Source organism: Brachyistius frenatus, unplaced genomic scaffold (genome assembly GCF_029030835.1).
Source record: "Brachyistius frenatus isolate BFR_SWC_R1_liver_20210118 unplaced genomic scaffold, ASM2903083v1 Contig_20, whole genome shotgun sequence".
Classification (NCBI taxonomy): domain Eukaryota; kingdom Metazoa; phylum Chordata; class Actinopteri; family Embiotocidae; genus Brachyistius; species Brachyistius frenatus.
Genome location: NW_027210619.1, coordinates 5,415,787 through 5,434,852, shown reverse-complemented (window position 1 = coordinate 5,434,852; position 19,066 = coordinate 5,415,787). Strand labels below are relative to the sequence as shown.

Below are 19,066 nucleotides of genomic sequence, written 5' to 3'. Positions count from 1 at the left end.
CTTGGTGTCTATGTCAGCTCGACGTGCAGTTTTTGTTGGAGCCTTTTTGCCCCCTCGTGGACAAAACTCACTCACGGCTGCTTTAAATGAACGGCAAATGATCAAAGCCAGTGGTTATGGCACACAACAAGTAAGGTTTATGCATATCGCATACTTCGCATGAGAGGACAAATTTTTCCTTTGGTTCTAATTTGGCAGCATTTCAGAATAACTGAGTCTCTGCCTCCTTGTCCAAAGTTTATCCGCCTTTTTTTTAGCAACATTGCAGTGGCTCGGGAGGGCCATCAACCACTCTGGGGGGAGTTGTTGCTCCTGAGAGTCAGCCCTTTAAGTAAACTTATTCCACTGCTCTATCTCTACCTTATCATTTAGCCTGGAGCACCATTTCACTTCTTCCTCAGATAATGGTGCAGTGATATGCTTTACTCTCCCGGCATACTTAGACTCTTCTCCCTTCAAGCTACCAGTGTATCTGTGCACTACCACCATTATCAACACAGTCCAGCTCTCAGCAGAAGCCTGCAGCCAACGTTGGACACATTTAATGTTTACTATAAAAACCATAAAATACAATCCAACATTGGCCCTGTTTTTCTCCAGTTATGTTTTATTTTTTTTTTTTTTTTTTTTTTTTTTTAGAGCTGTGAATATTCATAATTAATCTGACGCAGTGATAATAAATTTTATATGCTTCCTTATCATTTTAGAGCCCGAGAGGAAGAGAGAGATTTTTTTTTCTTAGCATGGTGCTTTTTGGATTTGAAGGAGACGAGATCCAAATAAGGCTGACCCTCTTGCCCTGAAATCTTATGAGTGGAACTGATAGTGGGAATTATTTACTTTGCAAACTGGGCTGCAGCCTGGAGCCATAGATGAGTCGAGCATCTTCTTCTTATGCTGCTACTCAACTATCTCTCCTCCTCCTCTCCTTAACTATCTCTCCTTCTGCCCCCCAAACCACCCTCCCTCTCTTATATGCTCCAAATGCAAAATAATCCACTTTCCCTGCACTACCCTGACTGAAGTGGTGCCTTGTGTCAGACTGAAGGCCCTGGATAGCCTCCTTTGATCTTTGTTCACAATATTGATAATAATCAAGAGGCTTCATCTTTTATTGCATAACTTTGGTTGGATAAATTGGACAAATCAGCCACTTGGTTCTGAGAGGGATCCGGCAAAGCTCTGCCCATGTTTCCTGATCATTCGTACAACAAAGCACAACCCTAAGCAGGAGCAAATGAGGAGAGCTGGAAAAATAATGCCAAGCTGTTGCTGTCAAAAAAGATGTTTTTGCAGAAGCCCTGAAAGAAACCGTGATTACCAAGATATAAATTGCTGAAAGAACAAAGAGGCTTTGGAGGCTCACTGACAAGTTTTGACCACTATCACAGTGGGGAGGGGAGGAGAGATGATCACCATCTCTCCTCCCCGATTGAATTTCATTCCCTATTTTTCATTATTTATCAGCAGTTTTCCTCATTAAACGTTCCAGACTTGTATTATAGTGCTTGAAATGATGTGTTATGAGTCACAGCCTGAAATCATGCAACAATTATACAACAAAAAAGTCCACCCAGAAAAAATATTTTTCTGAGGTAAACCGTTATTACCGATCCTTCTGACACAAATATCTTGCAAAAATAATTTTGTAGCCTCATGTGTTGTTTCACAGTCTGCAAATATAATCACTGAACTACATAATGGCACATATCTCAATTTTTTTTTTTTTTTATCACCTAAAGCCTTTTGAGATAGCTGTCTGTTCAGTAAAGGTGTTCAGCTCTCACTCAAATCCGAAAACATGGTTGCTTTTCCCACTTTTCTTCTTTTCTTTTGCCCTCAGGTCACCCAGATCCTCCCTCATCATTTCGCCAAGTCAGCCTTTCCCACGACTCCGTCACTCTGGAGTGGATCCCCGGCTTCAATGGTGGTTTGCGCCAGAGTTTCCGTATAAGGTGAAAAGCCCCCAAAAAAGATGCTACTTTTGGAATGACACCTTTTCATAATTAAAGACTTGTACTTGACAGACATTTTGGTCGACAGATACCGTTGGGATCAGTCAGTCAGCTTCCTGTACGTGGACGTCTTTCCTCCCAGTGCAACAACCTTCACTGTCACTGGTCTGCTGCCTGTCACCACCTATAACTTCTCTCTCAATGCACTCAATGCAATGGGAGAGAGTGGCTATGCTGACAACAGTGCAGTACTGACCATCACCACCAAGGGTCAGTTTGGAGTCACCCCAGCTGGACACTAAAAGGACTGAACAGTACAATCAGCTGATCGTGAATTTAACATAGCTTTAAATTGTGTTTTTGTCATCCCCTTTCTTATATAGAGAGACATGAGCTAGAAGAGATCCCATCAGATGAGGACTCATTCTCACAGAGTAAGTCTTCCACCACGGCAGCCTGGAAAAGCTCTTATAGGTAGTTGGAAATTGCTGTTTGCACAGAAGCTAGCCTCATTTGGCTAAATCATGTTAATGTATGCACCTCCAAGGCTGTTAATGTTTGCTCTACAAGAGTAGTGGTTGCCATGGCGCCCACCCATACTTTTTCCCCTCTGCTAGTTTTTAATCAATAAAGACAATTGAAAGACTGGGGAGGTCTGTCTCGGTCAATTTCTATCTTCACATATTTCCATATTACTTCCGCTTAAACTTTCATTGCTCTGCGCTGAGCTAATGTTTCTAATGTTTTGCAAACTAGGTGCAAGTGGACTGCCAGCCTATTTGACTGTAGTCTTCACTGGGATGTTCGGAGTCCTGCTGGTGTTGTACTCACTCGGTTGCTTCTTTTGGCTGAGGTGGAAAAAGAGGCGGGGTCAGACAGGTAACCAGAATTACCTTTTCATCTATGGATGTGAAAGTGTTCCTTCCATCACTTTCTGTCATTGTAATGTTCTGACTCCTCAACAAAACTCTAAAGAGATTACTGTGAACCATGATGCAATTGTCAGCTCAGCCTCTCATTCTCTCCTCATCTCCCCATGTCCCTCTCTCTATTCGTCTATCCTGTCTCCTCTCCTTTTGCTCATTCTCTAAGCCTCTACCTCCCACCACATTCATCCTTCAAAGCTGTCACTTCTATGTTTCATCCATATCTTTTATCTCATTTGCTAGCTTTATGTCCTTCCTCAATCTCTCCTTTTGTCTCTTTCTATTTGTTCTTTGGTCTAACTGTCAAGGTCTTCCTCTCAATATTTTATTTTTCATTCCTCACCTTCCTATGCCATCTGGTTTTTACATGTCTTTCAGTCACGCTCACTCTCTGGCCTCTTCATTACTCTGATCAGTTTCAGTGCTTATGATATGATGCTCCTCTCTTCAAGTTCAAATTTTGCTCTGACAGTAAGCCTCTTCCGTCCTGTTTCTATATCCCCGGCAGGTGGTAGAGGGGGCAGCGTGGTGGATGGAGAGAAGAATAAAGAGGACGGGTAAGTTAAGGGCCTGCAGTAAAAGTAATAAAGATACACACATCCAATCCACTGTAGGAAGTCTGAGACCTGATGGACTGGCTGACCCAGGGATTAAAACAGCCAAGCAGGCAAAACAACAAGCTTCTGTCAATATTCACTTATATTAGTGTCCTCAAACTTGCACCACAATCCTGCGATAAATGGGCCGCTGTACAACATAATGCATTGCTATTTAGAACTTTATGTATGCAGGAAACAACTTGTTCTTTTCCTTTTCATCACTGTTAATTCACACTGGGGGCTACTTATTACCAGTTGCCGGGAAATAAATAATGTAGATGACAAAATTGGCTTTCTCCATGCAGGTCGAGTCAATCAACTGCAAGAAACTCCAATAAGTATGAGAGCGGAGAAAAGATCAACACTGCAGCCCAGAGCACCCTCCTCATTGAGTCTGGATCTGAAACGGACAGCAACGTCTACGAGAGCTGCGTGGCGGTAAGAACAGGAGAGAAGGGGGGGGGGGCAGGACGGGGAGCGAAAAGGGCAATTGAAAAAAATATTCAGAGACGCAGAGAAGGTTGAGTAAACAGATGAGGGGAAGAAAGAGGTTAGACAAAGGATGAAGGGATCTGGCAGAAAAGGAAGTGGAAACTCAGCCATAACAAGGAAAATGGATTGATAAACTAATGAAACCTTTAGCTATGCACAGAGATGGAACATAGATCAATACCTCACAATTAGCATTCAAAATATACATCGATCCTGGAGAAATTATCTTTTTTCTTTTCTTTTTTTTTTACTTTAAAAAGGCCAAAAAGGATTTGACCCTTGAAGAAAACTGTTTACTGAGGTAAAAGAAAACGGATAACATTGTGCTTTCAGAGGAGGAAGGATCCTCAACTTCACCTCAACCCTAATTGACCTATAGATGTATTTCTTCTTGTGTCTGTAGTGGTATCTATAGCGGGGATAGTTTTGGTTGTGTGGCCAGGTTTTGAGCTGTCCTCCTGCACAATGTCTGCCTTTTATGCCAGTACAATGAAGTATCGGAAACAGCAACATATTAATTTATAAACAATATTCTTATCACTTTGGAAACGCCAGAGAATTCCTTGCCTTCAATTTTTATTGGGGCTATATCTTTTGCCTTTTATTGTAAATCAGAACCAGAAACCAGAAATCTTGAATTTATGTAATGTGTAAAACAAGGCCAACACAATCAAATCTGCCATATTACTACGTGGTCCATTACTAGAGGCAAGTTGGGGGAAAAAGAGAGTGCAAGCCCTGATGGAAAACGTGGAATTGCCATTGAAATGAAGTTACTAAAGGTCAAGCTGATCTGATGCTATCTCTTCTGTTTCACAAAATTCAGGAAAGTCCCCATTATTATTATCCCACTGGTGACTACATGCCGCCTCTCTGTACACACCCTGAGGAAACACGTCGGTTTGGTGAGACGCAAATATTCTTAAGAGTAAACAAAGTAACAATAAACGTGAAACAAAATATCGAGTGGCTATATCTGCCCCAGTTTAAACCTGGCAATTATTCAAGTAATTTAAGGACCCATATTTATGTTTTGAGCATGTGTTTCCATGTCCTCCTCAAGATGTTCTTCACCTCCCCATGGACTCGCAAAGCCATTTGTATGAAGATGTAAGAGCCGGGGGCCTGAATCAGGGCGTCCCGGCTTCCTCTCTTCCTTCCCCTCCATATTGGTTCGACCACAGTTTGCTTCAACAAAGGAATGACGGGAGAACACCAACCTATCCTCAGGTCTGCATATTAAACCCATACCTATACTGAGAGCTATTATTTCATACATTCATTGCATTTGTTAAAATCACAATTCAGTTGAAAAATGAATGAAAACAGATGACAAATTGTAGCTAGTGGTGACTGAGGTGCAAACCATCTCTTGGCAGGGTGCTGGGCGAGTGAGGCAGTTCGTGGATTGTCAACAATGGCAGAGAGATTCTGATCTTCCCTTTGAACTACGAGGAGAGTTAGTTTAGTTTCTCTAAATGGGAAAATAAGGTCCTACAAATACACTATGGCAGGGCCTTAACGGTCATTAAATGCAGGGTTGTATAGCAGATACTCAGCAAAGTGTTGTTTATTTTATTCTTTATGAATGGTATGTCACTAGCGACCTTAAATTAACCTTTCAAGAGCAGAACTGAAAAAAATATATAATTTTAAAGCCTATTTCACTTCTGAAGTGTTTTGACTTTTTTACTGTGATCATTCAACATTTTATTCAAAGGACCAGGTTGACCTAACAAATACTTTAATTTGACAAACTGAACAGAAGCAAGAAAGGATGGCAGAAATATTTGTAAAAAGAAAAAGATAGCCTCAATAAAGTCACGCAATCAGAGAGCGTCAGAGTGATGCTACTGCAGGTGCCTTTTATTTGAATACAGTTGTTTTTCTCGTACTTTTACGCCGCCAGCTTATTTTTCCCCCTCTACATCCCCGATGTTACGCTGTCCTCCAAATCTGTGGCCCCACTTTCACCTTCACAGTCTTTCTTGGGGCCAAGTCACAGTCGCGAGCCACTGTTCCCCCCCGCCTTTGGCCTGCAGGTAGACGAGAACCAGTCAGTTACAGACCAAAACAGACTGACATCGCTGTGGTTGTCACTGGGGCGGAAGCAGCACAAACTCTCAGTGCTAACCGAGCAGACATCATCCTTTTGACATCAACACTTTCGAACATGCATCAAGTTGAGAAACCTGACGACAGCGCGGCCCTGTGCTCTACGAAGAGTTTCAAATCTCACAGTTAGTCGGTGGGAATTCCTACAATGGGATTGTATTGAGTGGTATTTAGCACAGTTATGTCTTCAGGAGGTAAAGCCATATCTAGGGCCAGACTCTAATCTTGTTTTCTCTCGGATTGAAGTTCAGCTCACAACATCAGTGACAGAGAGAACCATGCAGGGAATTTGTCTCAGTGAGAGTGGGCAGTAAGAGAGCGATAGAGACCAGAAGAGAGGGTTCGGCTAAGCTGCGACTGTGGCCGCTGCTACAAAAAAAAAAAAAAAAAAAAAAAAAATCTTCTCTAGTTCCAGGAAAGCTTTCACTCCACTGTCGGTACAAAGATTATAATCTTCATTTATAAAGCACTTTTCAGAATCACTACACGGCAAATTCAAACCAACGAATTATACAAAATTTACGACAACATCAAATTAAATGGATTAGATTTCATTTAAAGTGGATAAAACCAAATTTAGTAACATAGGATAAAAGCAATTTCAAACAACAACAACAAAAATAGGTCTACAGCCATGCCAGCAGTTCTGCAAAGCTGTACTCAGCTAAAATCGATCATCACTCCACCATCGCTCTCAGTGACAATGCTAACATGTTAACATACAGCAAGGGCACTCTTTACACAGTTCACCGTATTAGTGTTGCCTGTTAGGAGGCAAATGTTTGCTAGTTAGCCTTCAACACCCAATACAGCTGAGGATAAAGTATTTCAGGTATCTGTCATATAGTTGACAATACATTTTTTTACCTGTTGATGGTGTTGAACAAAGAGGTGCTATCATCACCCACAGAGGCATGCCACTGCCTAAAATAAGCTAAAGTAAAATCCAGATAAGCTCCACGATAAAATCATATTTTAAGACTATATTTTACAAGTGCAGTTGCCTCAGCCAGCTTTAATTGTTCAGCCAGGTCATTCCAGAACCACAAACATCGACTAAATATCTGACATATCTACTGTTAATGTATATGAAGCTGCTGTCATTGGCATGTCAGCCTGAAAACCTACAGAGCACACAACACATACTTTTCCTGCGGGTTTGTGGGCTCTGTGTATCTGTATAACTTCATCTATTAATGTTTACTGTGAAGAGATCAGACACTTCTCAAAGTTTCCATGGCTCTTTTAGGCTGCAGTGCCTTGCAGTATGCACAAATAGTGACTGGGCTCTCATTATATCCGTACACAGATGCGTCATTCATACACCCTGTTTCCTCTTCTCGCACCTCCTTTTCCCTCAAGTACTATTTGTCACACCAGTGTCGCATGTCACAGACATCACATACAGTCACGTAAGACACACATGCAAAGAAATAGGATATAATCTAAATGTACTCTTCTTCAGTAATATAATGTCCCCTTTTTTTCTGATTAATATGATGTTTTACTGTCATATTCTAGTCTTTTTCAATGCATTATTTCTATGGAAATATTTGCTTACAGGATGCGAGGTGATATTTAAATCCTGGCGAGGTTGTTACTGTGACATTGGTCAAACCTACAGATTTCTGTTTCCACAGTGGGACCTGACTGCCTCGAGATAAATCTGAATGTTTCAATGAGCCGTATTCCCTCAGTTAGGCTTGCTATTTTCCATCATGAGCTGTCATTATTGAACAATTGTTTAAGTTCCTGTCTAGCTGACTGCTGTTTTCATACCAAAGCTTGCTCATAATGCATCATTTCAGCTCAGCCAGGAATAGTAATCTGCTAAACTGAAGGCTTGACAGCTCAATACTGTATGTCAACTTCTATTTTTCCACACTTGCCTCATGAGCATTTTGATATGTTGTTTTCAGAGGAATCCCAAAGGATCTCAAACAGACTGGCTGCATGAGTGCACAATTAAGTCAAAAGAGAAACAAATAAGAGACTTTAATTACCTCATCTCTTGGAGTGTTTCCACATCCCTCTCACACCTCTGCAATGTTTTTGAAAAAAACAAACGTGAGATTGAATAATACCTCTTTATCACTTTAACAGGTTGTGCTACCAGCAGGGAGCTCGCTCAAATTTAACTCAAGCTCCTGTAAACCTCGTCATGGCTCTCATTATTCCGAGTTTTCAATTTGAACTAAATAGAAATCAAATCAAAAGCAACCACAGGTTTTTACAAATTACAGCATGATTTTACTGGCAGTTATTATGACTCACTTTGTGCTTCTGCTCTCCTGGTGATAGTAATGAGGATATACAGTAATTTTCCACTCAGTGTGGATGAAAGAATACAGCTGCAGAAAGTAGTTCACGAAAAATAACTAAGAAGTTAAAACGATGAATTGTTAATACTTGAACGCAGAATTAAAAGCATTTTGGACAGTGTGTACACAGAACTGTACAGTATCAGACCACATCAGTAAAAATCAAACAATCAATACAGAACAGTAGATTTTCTTATCGAGTTTAATGTGCAACAGACATTGTCTTCAATTTATTATATTTATGTTTTAAAAAAAAACCGAATACAGACTAACACTGCTCGCATGGTATTTTTCCCACAATGGTATACAATTAGCAAAAATATGCAAGCACATTTGAACTTAAACACACCCACTCAGATAAAATGACCAAAACGACATTTATAACAATGCTATTATTCATTCAGAGTCTGATATAGGATATTGAACAAATATATTTGACAATTATTTACATTAATAAATCACTTAATTCTTGACTTTGGGGAAAAAAAAACATATATTTGTATGTGTTTATACATGTAAGCAAACCTACCTCCATATATAATATACATTTTAATGTATCTGTTGGGAGGGGGGGGAATACAATGCAAAACTAAACTGTAGTTACGTAAAAGAAATAAAAATGTTAAGTTGGAATGATGCATGTTGTGCAGCAAATTAATAAGGATGTAGATACGTGGTAGATAGTAGTTGGTCACTTGTTAGTTGTACCTCTTGTGTTATGATTGGCTGGACGGATGATGGTGAAGGGAATAATGGGTAGAATCTGCTTTTAATGAGTCACCAGTTTGTTTGGATGTTGTATCTGGAACCCTGAGAAGAACTGATTGAATGTGATGATCAAAACTGTATTAAGTAAACTTATTTTCAATGTTAGTAGGTTCTTAAAAGAAACATTGAAATGTGACAGAGGACAAGCTGGTCCAAAAACATTCCCAACACTGAGGACAAAGACTGTCCTCTGCTATTGTGGAATAATTGCAGGCTTTGTCTGCTGTAACAGTCTAGGTTTGTGCTTCACAGTTGGCTCATGCTGTTGGGTCACAATCACAACCTACTTTTTTTCAGCCTTGGAAGAATCTGTGTGAGGGGGGGGGGGGCGACTGATTTAAACATTAGCAGTGGCAATTTTTCCATTCACCATGATAAACATAGAGGAAAGTATTTTTGTTGTATTTTGTGATGGAGTTAGGTGTGCTGAAACTTTGACTTTGTGATTAGGTTTTTACAAACTCTTCATATTAAACCTCTGGTAAAACAAAGACATGTTAAATTGTATACTGAATGGCTTTTTAGATGCATCTGTAAAGATTGGTATTTAAAGTGAATAATATGCTGAACAGTCACAGATATTTTACAACATTCTCAATGTCACTGTGTTCAAGGGAGGATATTTTATGAATAAAGGTCTTCAACAATGAAAATAAGCCACATAATTATTAATGAATAATAATTCAACTTTTATTTGGTATGCACTGCATTTCTGAGTGAATGTAAATATACAAACAAGCTTTCATTACAAGGTCATTCACTCTTGTTTGTGAGCCAGCAACATGAGCACAGATGACAGATGGAACTGCGTACAGAAAAGTGTGTATACACATGGGAAAATTCAGTTAACTAGAGGATGGATAAGGCAGGAAGACGGGCCACTCCGCTGAGACTCCGCTGAACTGCAGACAGAGATATCAGCAAAGGAAGAGTGAAAAACTGGCGGCCAGAGAACAACAAGAAGGAGGAGGCCATGCCATGAGAAGGAGTGGGTGAAAGAGCGACAGTGAAAGACTGAAACGGTTCAGACAATTGGATGAGGAAGTGGTGGTGGAGAGCACATGGGTGTGGTTGGTTTGTTACTTCTTCATCAGCCTTTCAGAAGTGACATACAGAGGACAGCACGGTGGATGAATCTCTGGACTCAGGCGCCACACACGATGGATACTAAGGTAAGCATAATGGCCTGGAAGCAATACTAAATGTCCTGGGGTATGGGGTGTTTTGGGCCAAGCCAGCTGAAAGGAGATTGATGGAGGATGACAGACAAATGGATGAACAGACAGACGGAGAGTGAGTGAGAGTGCTAGATGTGACAAACAGGCGGGGGGGTCAGGGTAGGGGAAGGGAAGGACGCCTGTACAGCCCAGGGGAAACAGGTCTCATCTTGACATATGCTCCGGAGTGAAATGAAGATTGGCATGACCCGCTAATCTGAACTGTCAAAGCTCATGATGGCCACAGACGTTCACCTGTCACACTGTTCCCAGCCCGGAGGATGAGCTGCCACCAGGATAGGTCAAAGACCAAGATTCATTTTCTGCTGGGGGTGGATTCAAACCAAGTCCCTGGCCCAGACTTCCATCTGTCACCCACCTGTCTCTGTCGTACCTGCCTGGCAGTTGTTATTCTCTTATTGCCATAAACTCATACCATAACGGATACTTTTTATTGCCCGTTATATTTTTCTATAGTGTTTTGCTTCAAGCTATGGGCAATATGTTGAGGGGGAGGAAGAACTATGTTTTCCCGCTAAAGCGGAGATTGCTGCTCACCTGTACAGGATTTCCATTATGTTAAAGTGAGTTGTTTTGACACATCCTCAGATGCCATTTTCTTTTAATTGGTGACAGCTCACAAATGATGAAGTTAGACCTATAGTACCACAAAGTTCAGCCCAGATACATGTGGGAGGATTGCATACACACTAATGTGGCCTCGATCGCTCATTTTCAAAAGTATAAAAAAAAGAAAAAAAAAGTTTCCTATAAAGTCTGACATTCAAAGTAAGAATCAGTTTTCTGTCAAGCTGAGTGAGGAGTGTGGGTGATGTTGCCTGCGTGCTATAGAAGGAAGGAAACGTGCATGTGATGCTAACCTCAATGAGTACGCCCTCCCATCTGCTAGATTTTCACTGTACAGAAGTTTCCAGAGTGAATGCTGTCTTGCCTCAATCATCGAGGCAGTTCCTTAAATGACATAATTTGTACATCCGCACTGTGCTCATGCCCGGGCCAAACAACTGTAAGATAATTACCATGACTGGATAAACACTGTATAAATCAACAGTGTTTTTATGTGCACTAATGAGAAAACATTGTGTCTGAATGTGGTGTATCTGCTCCAATCCTATAACACGCACATCAGAGTGTATACACATGGTATAATGATCAGTCACCATGTGGTTACCTGCGTTTCTTAGTGGCTCTGAATTACTTTGAAGATTTTAGAGGTTATTTCAATTTTATAATCACAGACTGTTAAAATGGCTCAAGGTGACACACTGTTTAAGAGAATAGTTGAGATACAATCTAATTTACAATTACTGCTCCACTATCCACTCACTGTCTTTCCTTACATGGTGTCTTCTTTCTTTTAGATTAATTTGGCTTCCTTGATCTTCTTCCTGTTTCTCATGTTAAAAGGTGAGTGGCAAAAAAAAAAAATCTCCACTGGGATGGGATTAGCTCACTGAGTTTAAAATTAGTCTATGTAACTTTTTTTGCTGAACAACTGATTCACTTTGCTCACAAATGACAGAATATTTTGAGGATTTTGGGAAATACTATTAAAAACGGTGGTAAGAGCTTTTAAAATTGCCTTCTAGGTAATTGTCATTTAGAGAAAATGGTATTTCAACTGTGACCTGAGAGAATGCTAGAACATGAGAACCACAAGCTGGCGCAATTTTACACTAGTGGGCCTACAGGTAGTAAAGACCCACGAACTCGGCAAATTAACTCAATGTCAGTTAAACGGCAATATCTATCGGGTGTGTATCTACGGTCCCAGGTTCCTTTGATCACCAGGGTCCTTTGGTGCCCAGTTCAACCCTAACCCTATGTTCCACAGGTCTGATGTTCCCCAGATCTTATGTTTCCGGAATCCTGTGTTCGCTTTTTCAACCCTAACTCAATGAATAGTCCAACTGGCTTAGGAAGGTTCCTAAGTGAGTGACGTGACCCAGAAGTAAATAAGTGGCAGCTGTGTTAAGAGCTGTTTGAATTTTTCAAATGCTTAGGAAAGGAGCTTCAGTGCTTCCTATCTCATGAATGAGAGGATAGGGCCTTCCCACAATTCCTTGTGGCAGCAACATTCATTGCCACACATCACTTGTCCGTTCAGGGATGATGATGTGTGCAGTTGTACATTTGAGCTTAACATGTGATGCGCATATATAATTCATGTCGATAAATATGAGGACAGGAGGGTGAAAGTGAGCAACCGCCTCCTGGAAAAAACATGTTACAGAAGATCACTGTGATCACGGGACGAACATCAGGATTTGCACACATTTCAGCACCAATAAAGTGCTTCATAAAGATTACCAAGAGCAAAAAAATATCAGTTTTCTGCCTTTTAGTTGTGGAAAGTTCGCAGATCATCCTGACATCACGGATCACCTTTCATGTATAGTTCAGCCTCTGTCACGTTGCTCTCTCACCGCTTGTTGCTCTACAATTTAACATTTTTACGAACAGAAATGTCCAAAAAAACAAAAAAAGTTCTTAAATGTAATATGTTGCGTCCAGCTGTTTGTAGGAGTCTTTCCTCTGAGTTTATTAAACAGGCCGACCTATAACTTCATAGTTTCAGCAACGGGAGCCATACGAGCGTCTGCACAGACAGAGTTGTGCGCATTTACGCGCGAGGCACATCATCGGTAACTTCATTAATGAATCTGCCCGACACAGAGAGGATGGGTGTAACGGGAGGCTTAATGACAATATGAAGCAACTTTTTTTTCACGTCAGACAGGTTTCACACTCACAGTTTATCAGCTGCAGGTAAGTCATTGATCCACAGCGTCCGTCCTCTCTGTGAGGCTGAGTATTAATGACAGCTGTCAGGGTATTTTTATTTACTGTTTGTAAAAGTCTGATCTGTTTACTAAAGTCCAAATTTCTTTTCCTGTGATGTCGGGTATTTTATTACGGAGAGATTCCTGTTTCCGTCTCTCAGCAGGATGTCTGCAGTGTATTGTTGTGTCTATAAATGCGCTCCCATAACTGACGTGACCTATATGATCAATAATGTTTTTACTACCCATAATAGTCCGTGTAATATTCAGCCAATACAGAGGCGGGAAAGATATTTTTCAGGCCCCCATTATGTGTAACAGTATATTGAGCTCGACAACATAGAACCCTTTGAACATAGATATGATTAACGTTTGGCAGGATTATCTAACATTTGCCACCATAGGCTACTGTCCATACCGTGTTAGTAAAGGTGTGTGTTTATTACTTCTGAGTTTGACATATTGTTTGTTTAAAGAAGAATGCGTTATTTCCTCAGAAATTTAGTACATCACCTCCATGAAGTTAGGGGATATGCGAGAGACAATTTTTAAAATTATTGGCCAAAATCGAGGCAAAATCTCTTAATTTTTTCCCCAGTAAGACCCAAGTTGGACCCTACCTGCCTGGTAAATGGCCATATGAATGACATCATCAGGGTTGTTTTTCTGGTAGTTGACAAAACTCTTCCAGAGCCACATGGGACATTATATCATTATTCACAGTCTGAATAGCAATCCTCATTTATTAGTAAAAACTGATTGCCACATGTCAAATTGGTAGAGTTGTGTATTTAACAGCAAAAATAATTCAATATTCATGAGTGTGAGCATGTAGTAATAATTCTATACATTATAATGCAACTTGAAAAGTTGTAACACCTCTTGCGTAGCAGCCACAGGCTGAATGTCCAACCCTGTGACAGTTGAGATAATACTGTGTTCACAATAAACACTATAAACTAAATAAATGTTTCTATATACACACAATATATCTGACAAATCAAAACTTACAAGTATTCTAGTAAGCCATAAATCAATACTCCTCTTAATCAAGTCCCCTCATACGGGTTCATTAAAGTCGTTCGCATCACAGCAGTAGCCCAAGAAAGTAGAGGTTTTGTGGAGCTACAGCCCTAATTGGAAGGTGCTGAGTGAGTAAACAAACAACGGCTCTTCTGTCCTGTAGTCTTGCGCAACAATCCAGCTCTGTTGTAGGCAGAGGTTGCCTCACAGCCCCACTCACAGGACTATTACTGTGACATACTCAGTGCATCTGCAGGCCTCTCTCCCCTGCATGGCAAGACACATTCTGAAGTCTGGCCTCTGCCAGGAATACATGACAGCATTGTTTGAGGAAATCACGGCTGTAAAACAACACAGTGCTTTGTTTCTCCAGTAAAGTGGACTCTATTGAGGCCTCGCTGTGAAGTTTCATGTCATCAACTTGAGTTTTTAATGATTGAAATGTGTCTTTTTTTCTTTTCTTTTTTCCCCATAGTGTCAAGGGCTCAGGCTCCCACAACTGCAGATCAAAAGGAGACTGTGAGCACCAGTAATACAGACACTGTTCATCCTTTCACTGGTACAGTACTTTTCAGTCTCCAGCGTATTTCAGTTACTGACCATTAACATAAATGTTAGAACCCAACTCTTAACATGTTAGTTGCTTAGTCCTTGAATAAAGATAAAGGGGAGTCTTTATTTGTATTCAAATCTATATAATCGTATAATGAAAGGTCACATGTTAGTTGTATCTAATTCAGTTGCTTCCTGTCTGTAATAGGAGGAAGTGTGGAGATTCGAGTCACAAGAGATGTTGACTCCTCCCAGGAAACCTCCCTTGCAGATCAAACCACAAAGCGACACATCAACATGAGCAGCTCAGATAGCACCACTGCATCAGCGTTTAAGACTTCAACAGGTAGTCTGGTGTGTAATTAGCTCTGTATGCAACACCCATAATTTCTCTTTAACCTAATGTTATTTTTCATCATGTATTTACCTTTAGCTATCAGGGCAGAGACAACAAAACAAACAAAGTTCACTTCCACTCCAGGTAACGACTCCCCCCCCCCCCCACACACACACACACACACACGTTTATAGACTCATTGAGACAGAGAGAGTGCTGATATGCCTAAAAAAGTGTCAGCCTAAATTTTCTCTGAGTCATTCCACTGATATACAGTGAACCCTCACTATAACGCGGTTCACCTTTCACGGTCTCGCTGCTTCACGGATTTGCATCGTGCATTGAAATCACATTACGACTATATGTAACGTAGATATATTTAATGTCCAGTTCTATCTATTTCAATTGTAAAATAAAGGTTACTACTTCACGGATTTCGCCTATCACGGTTTCTATTTGGAACGTAACCCCCGCGATAAACGAGGGTTCACTGTATTCAGAAATTCAATTAAAAATTGAGTCAAACATAGGAATGCATCTTTAATAAAAAGTAACTATGTACGGACATGGCAAAGATAAGGCGATAACGCTTCCCCAGAAAAATATCTTCCAATATCCAAAAGCTTCTGAATTATAAACTTGTGTATTATAAATATTGGACTATATAAATATTAAATACAGGGGGGGAAAGGGGGCTAGATGTTTTTTCAAGTCAAGGGAATTAATGTTTTTACAATTTTTTTCAATATCCACAGTGACATCCTCCCCATCCACGCCTGACAAAACCACCAAATACACAACTGTTAAACCTGCTGCCTGGGGTAACTAATTTTTTTCCCTCTTCCGTAGTTACCTTAAATGCCACAGGCATTGCACTTCTATTGTTATCTCAAGGCAGACTGACAGTATCACAATTTCCTGTCTTCCTAACAAAACCCACGGCGGAGTGGTAGAATAGAGCACCTCACCTCCTCTCTTGCCAACAGATTAATGCTTGATTGTACCTTATGCAAGGGGAGATAAGATATTTGTGTCTTCGTGCTGTGCTGGCTTACCACAGATAGGGTTTTGATACACCATCAACCGCATGTCAGCGAGGCCAGTAGATCTGTCATGCCATCTCTGACAGTTGTTCCCCAGTTGATCCTCTTTCGGTTTTGTTCCCATCGCTGCTTCCTCTGTTCAACAGTCAAACTTAAGTCAATACTTGTCTTTCTACTGATGCTTCATATAGATTCGAAGTGGGACCAAGGTTTCACCTATGGTAAGAAGCTTCTCTTGTCAGTGTTTTTTGTGTCATCACTTGTCGTGCATTGTTGAGTATTTGTGTTTCACATGTACAGATTATGAGTCCCTGCGACATGCTGGACTAGGCATTGCTGCATTACTCTTCATCCTGGGCATAGCAGTTATTAGCTGTAAGTATCTGGAAATCTGAAAACTGTTTTTTTTTTTTTTTTTTTTTTTGTTACTATAATATCTTGTAACATTAAACCACCCGTATCATTCTTTTGCTTACCTCTGTCTTTAGTTGGGAAGGTCTGTCGGCTGCCAAAGTGTCACAAGAGGCCAACGAAGTAAGTATTTACAGCCATAACAGTTCTATTTTTGTCATTTAATTCTTGCTAATGTTCAAATTTTGTGTACTTGTGTTTAAATAATCTAAGACAATGAAAGCTGACACAGAAATTATATTTTACTCTAGTACAGTCCACTGCATGAAGATTATTAATGCTTATAGCATGCTGTTGGGAAACTGCAGTTGAGTGATTTAAGTAATGTATATGGCTGGATGATGTATGGCAAACCATCAGTCACTTCAAACATATAATAGCTCAACAGAATGCCTACTAGAGCTCTGTGATGATTAATAGATCAAAAGGATTATGATGAAGCTTTTTGTTGGGCAAAATCGCAAAACACCACCTGCAAAAACTGCAAACCACACTTTGTTTTCTTCATTAATACTTGATAAATCTATTTGATTGCTATAATAGTGCTTGCTTCTTTAAAAGGTTGTGTGTGATTATTTCCAGGTCATATCAAGTGGTCCAAGGATAAGGAGACAGAGAGAGCAGTTAAAAAAGCAAAAAGCAGCAAGAAACCAACCAGGAGTCCCTCAAGAGAGAAACACGCCACCTGGCAGCGTGTGTGTGCATGTGGACTGAGACTGTATGCTGCTTAGTAACCATGTCATAGAAAAACAATAAACATAGAAAACATGATTAATGCCGAGAAGTGAAAAAAGGGGACCCATCACCTGTTTAATCTTTGTCAAATGTTATTTCTATAGCTGGCAAAAGTCAACTAAAAGTGATTATTTGTCTTGGCAAATAATGAAGCGATGCTTCATATTTTAATCACACCTTCAGCCATGAAGCAGGCTTGTTCCTAATGACCTTTGTATTTAACTGATAACATAGCCATGGGCATGGTCTCACAGCTAGGATTATTATTAAAGGTTATGAGGAATAACCCCGTAGCATCTCGTATTTCACACTCTCACACAACACTTTTCGCTGTTCCATGAGGATATAAAAGGGAAGCTGGGTCACTTTCTCTTACTAATAGTTCCTGCACACTCTTTACACCTTCAACCTCAACAAAAACTCATGTTTAGCGAGTGTCTAAGATTCTTGGTAGTTCAATGCTTGCAAGGGAGTAAAACTCGAGATAAAAAAAAAAAACATCCATTGGCACAAGAACATTTTTATAACGTATTTAATGTCAAAATATACACAATTCGGAGTTCAGCAGAGCTACACAATGTACAGTATAATTCACTGCTCTAATTGTTATCAAAACAGTCATGCTGACTGCAACTGTACATCCACAATAAATTCATGATATTACCGTTTGTCATTGTCCTTGACATAAAATTATGTATGAGTTTATCTGGATAGAAAGTGCATATATGAATATAAGTATTTAACAGTGTCAATTCGATTTTTTTTTTTGGATTTTTTTTTTTGCTGCAATGGAGATGTGAAAATACATATGTATTATATATATATATATATATATAAATATATATAAAAGTTTTTGGCTCTAAGCAACTTCCACCCACAGTGGGACATAAACCCCAAAAGTCAATAGATATATAAAAAAAAACATTTATCCAAATATATCTATTTTTTTCCATCAAGAAACACGGTGCATAGCGCTACGTTTTTTAATACTTACAATATATCATATTAAAAAAGCAAGAATAAATGCATGGACATACAATACCTTTAGCTTTGACGGATAACTAAATTTAAAAAAGCATAACCTTTTCCACATGCATTACAGCTCTACAACCGCATGTGCTACATTTACTGTACACGAGTAGTGTCAGAACTGAGAGGCTTAACAAGCGGAAGTAAGAGGGAATTGTGGTCTAAACATGGACTTTGGTACTCTCTTTGGATTAGGCAATGCTACACTTTTGACAAATTGAGTGCACTCAAATGTTGTCACCCTGTAGTTTGTGTGTCCTACAGAAATGGCGAGTATCAGTAAATGAGAAGATACACATATCAAAATAAAAACTGAAATGTTTTGTACTGTAATTGTTGACAAATTCCCCTCCTTTTGAAATGCTGAGATATATTGAGGGCTTATTAGGCAATGCTGCGCTTTTGAAAAATAACATACTGTACGCACAGTGCTCAGATATGAACAGTAAAACAAATGCACAAAAAAAATAATCACATCTACCAATTTGTCTGTTATATCAACTTAGAAACATAATTTTTAAGATGGCACTGAAGCACAAACCAATAGTCCCTTTACACTGTGATAAAGACTCGACTGCACAATGTTTTTGTTCTCATGCCTGGCTGGATTTCAGCCAAGCCTTGCCCCCAGTGGCAAGATTAGTCGCAAGATTTAGGGAGGGAGCAAAGAGAAATATTGCTTTGACAAATTCAGTGTTTAACTCCATGTAGCCATTTCCTGTATCCATTATCTTCATGA

At 39.9% G+C, this 19,066-nt stretch overlaps 2 protein-coding genes across 2 annotated transcripts in view; both read left to right on the top strand.

Moving 5' to 3' along the window:
• Positions 1-7,125, top strand: part of nphs1 (NPHS1 adhesion molecule, nephrin) — a 35,222-nt gene extending 28,097 nt beyond the window's left edge. The window contains exons 21-29 of the mRNA XM_069695552.1: positions 1,844-1,955; positions 2,044-2,225; positions 2,339-2,389; positions 2,712-2,834; positions 3,390-3,438; positions 3,786-3,918; positions 4,799-4,877; positions 5,036-5,202; positions 5,352-7,125. Coding sequence (XP_069551653.1) covers positions 1,844-1,955; positions 2,044-2,225; positions 2,339-2,389; positions 2,712-2,834; positions 3,390-3,438; positions 3,786-3,918; positions 4,799-4,877; positions 5,036-5,202; positions 5,352-5,441 — 986 coding nt within the window. The 3' untranslated portion in view covers positions 5,442-7,125. The remainder of the gene's footprint in view (positions 1-1,843; positions 1,956-2,043; positions 2,226-2,338; positions 2,390-2,711; positions 2,835-3,389; positions 3,439-3,785; positions 3,919-4,798; positions 4,878-5,035; positions 5,203-5,351) is intronic.
• Positions 7,126-10,135: 3,010 nt separating this feature from the next.
• fxyd5 (FXYD domain containing ion transport regulator 5) lies at positions 10,136-17,796 on the top strand. The gene is made up of 10 exons (XM_069696232.1): positions 10,136-10,348; positions 11,776-11,821; positions 14,696-14,779; positions 14,981-15,118; positions 15,206-15,253; positions 15,865-15,930; positions 16,344-16,373; positions 16,453-16,527; positions 16,641-16,686; positions 17,146-17,796. Exons 1-10 carry the CDS (start codon positions 10,238-10,240, stop codon positions 17,168-17,170), a joined length of 669 nt encoding a protein of 222 aa, XP_069552333.1. The 5' UTR covers positions 10,136-10,237; the 3' UTR covers positions 17,171-17,796.
• Positions 17,797-19,066: the final 1,270 nt, after the last annotated feature.

Excerpts from the sequence above, each read along its gene's own strand:
- fxyd5 (XM_069696232.1), top strand. The coding sequence starts at position 10,238 with ATGGGTGTGGTTGGTTTGTTACTTCTTCATCAGCCTTTCAGAAGTGAC. Across the intron at positions 15,931-16,343 it reads TGTTAAACCTGCTGCCTGGG|ATTCGAAGTGGGACCAAGGT; the intron begins GTAACTAATTTT and ends TGCTTCATATAG. Across the intron at positions 16,528-16,640 it reads GGGCATAGCAGTTATTAGCT|TTGGGAAGGTCTGTCGGCTG; the intron begins GTAAGTATCTGG and ends CTCTGTCTTTAG.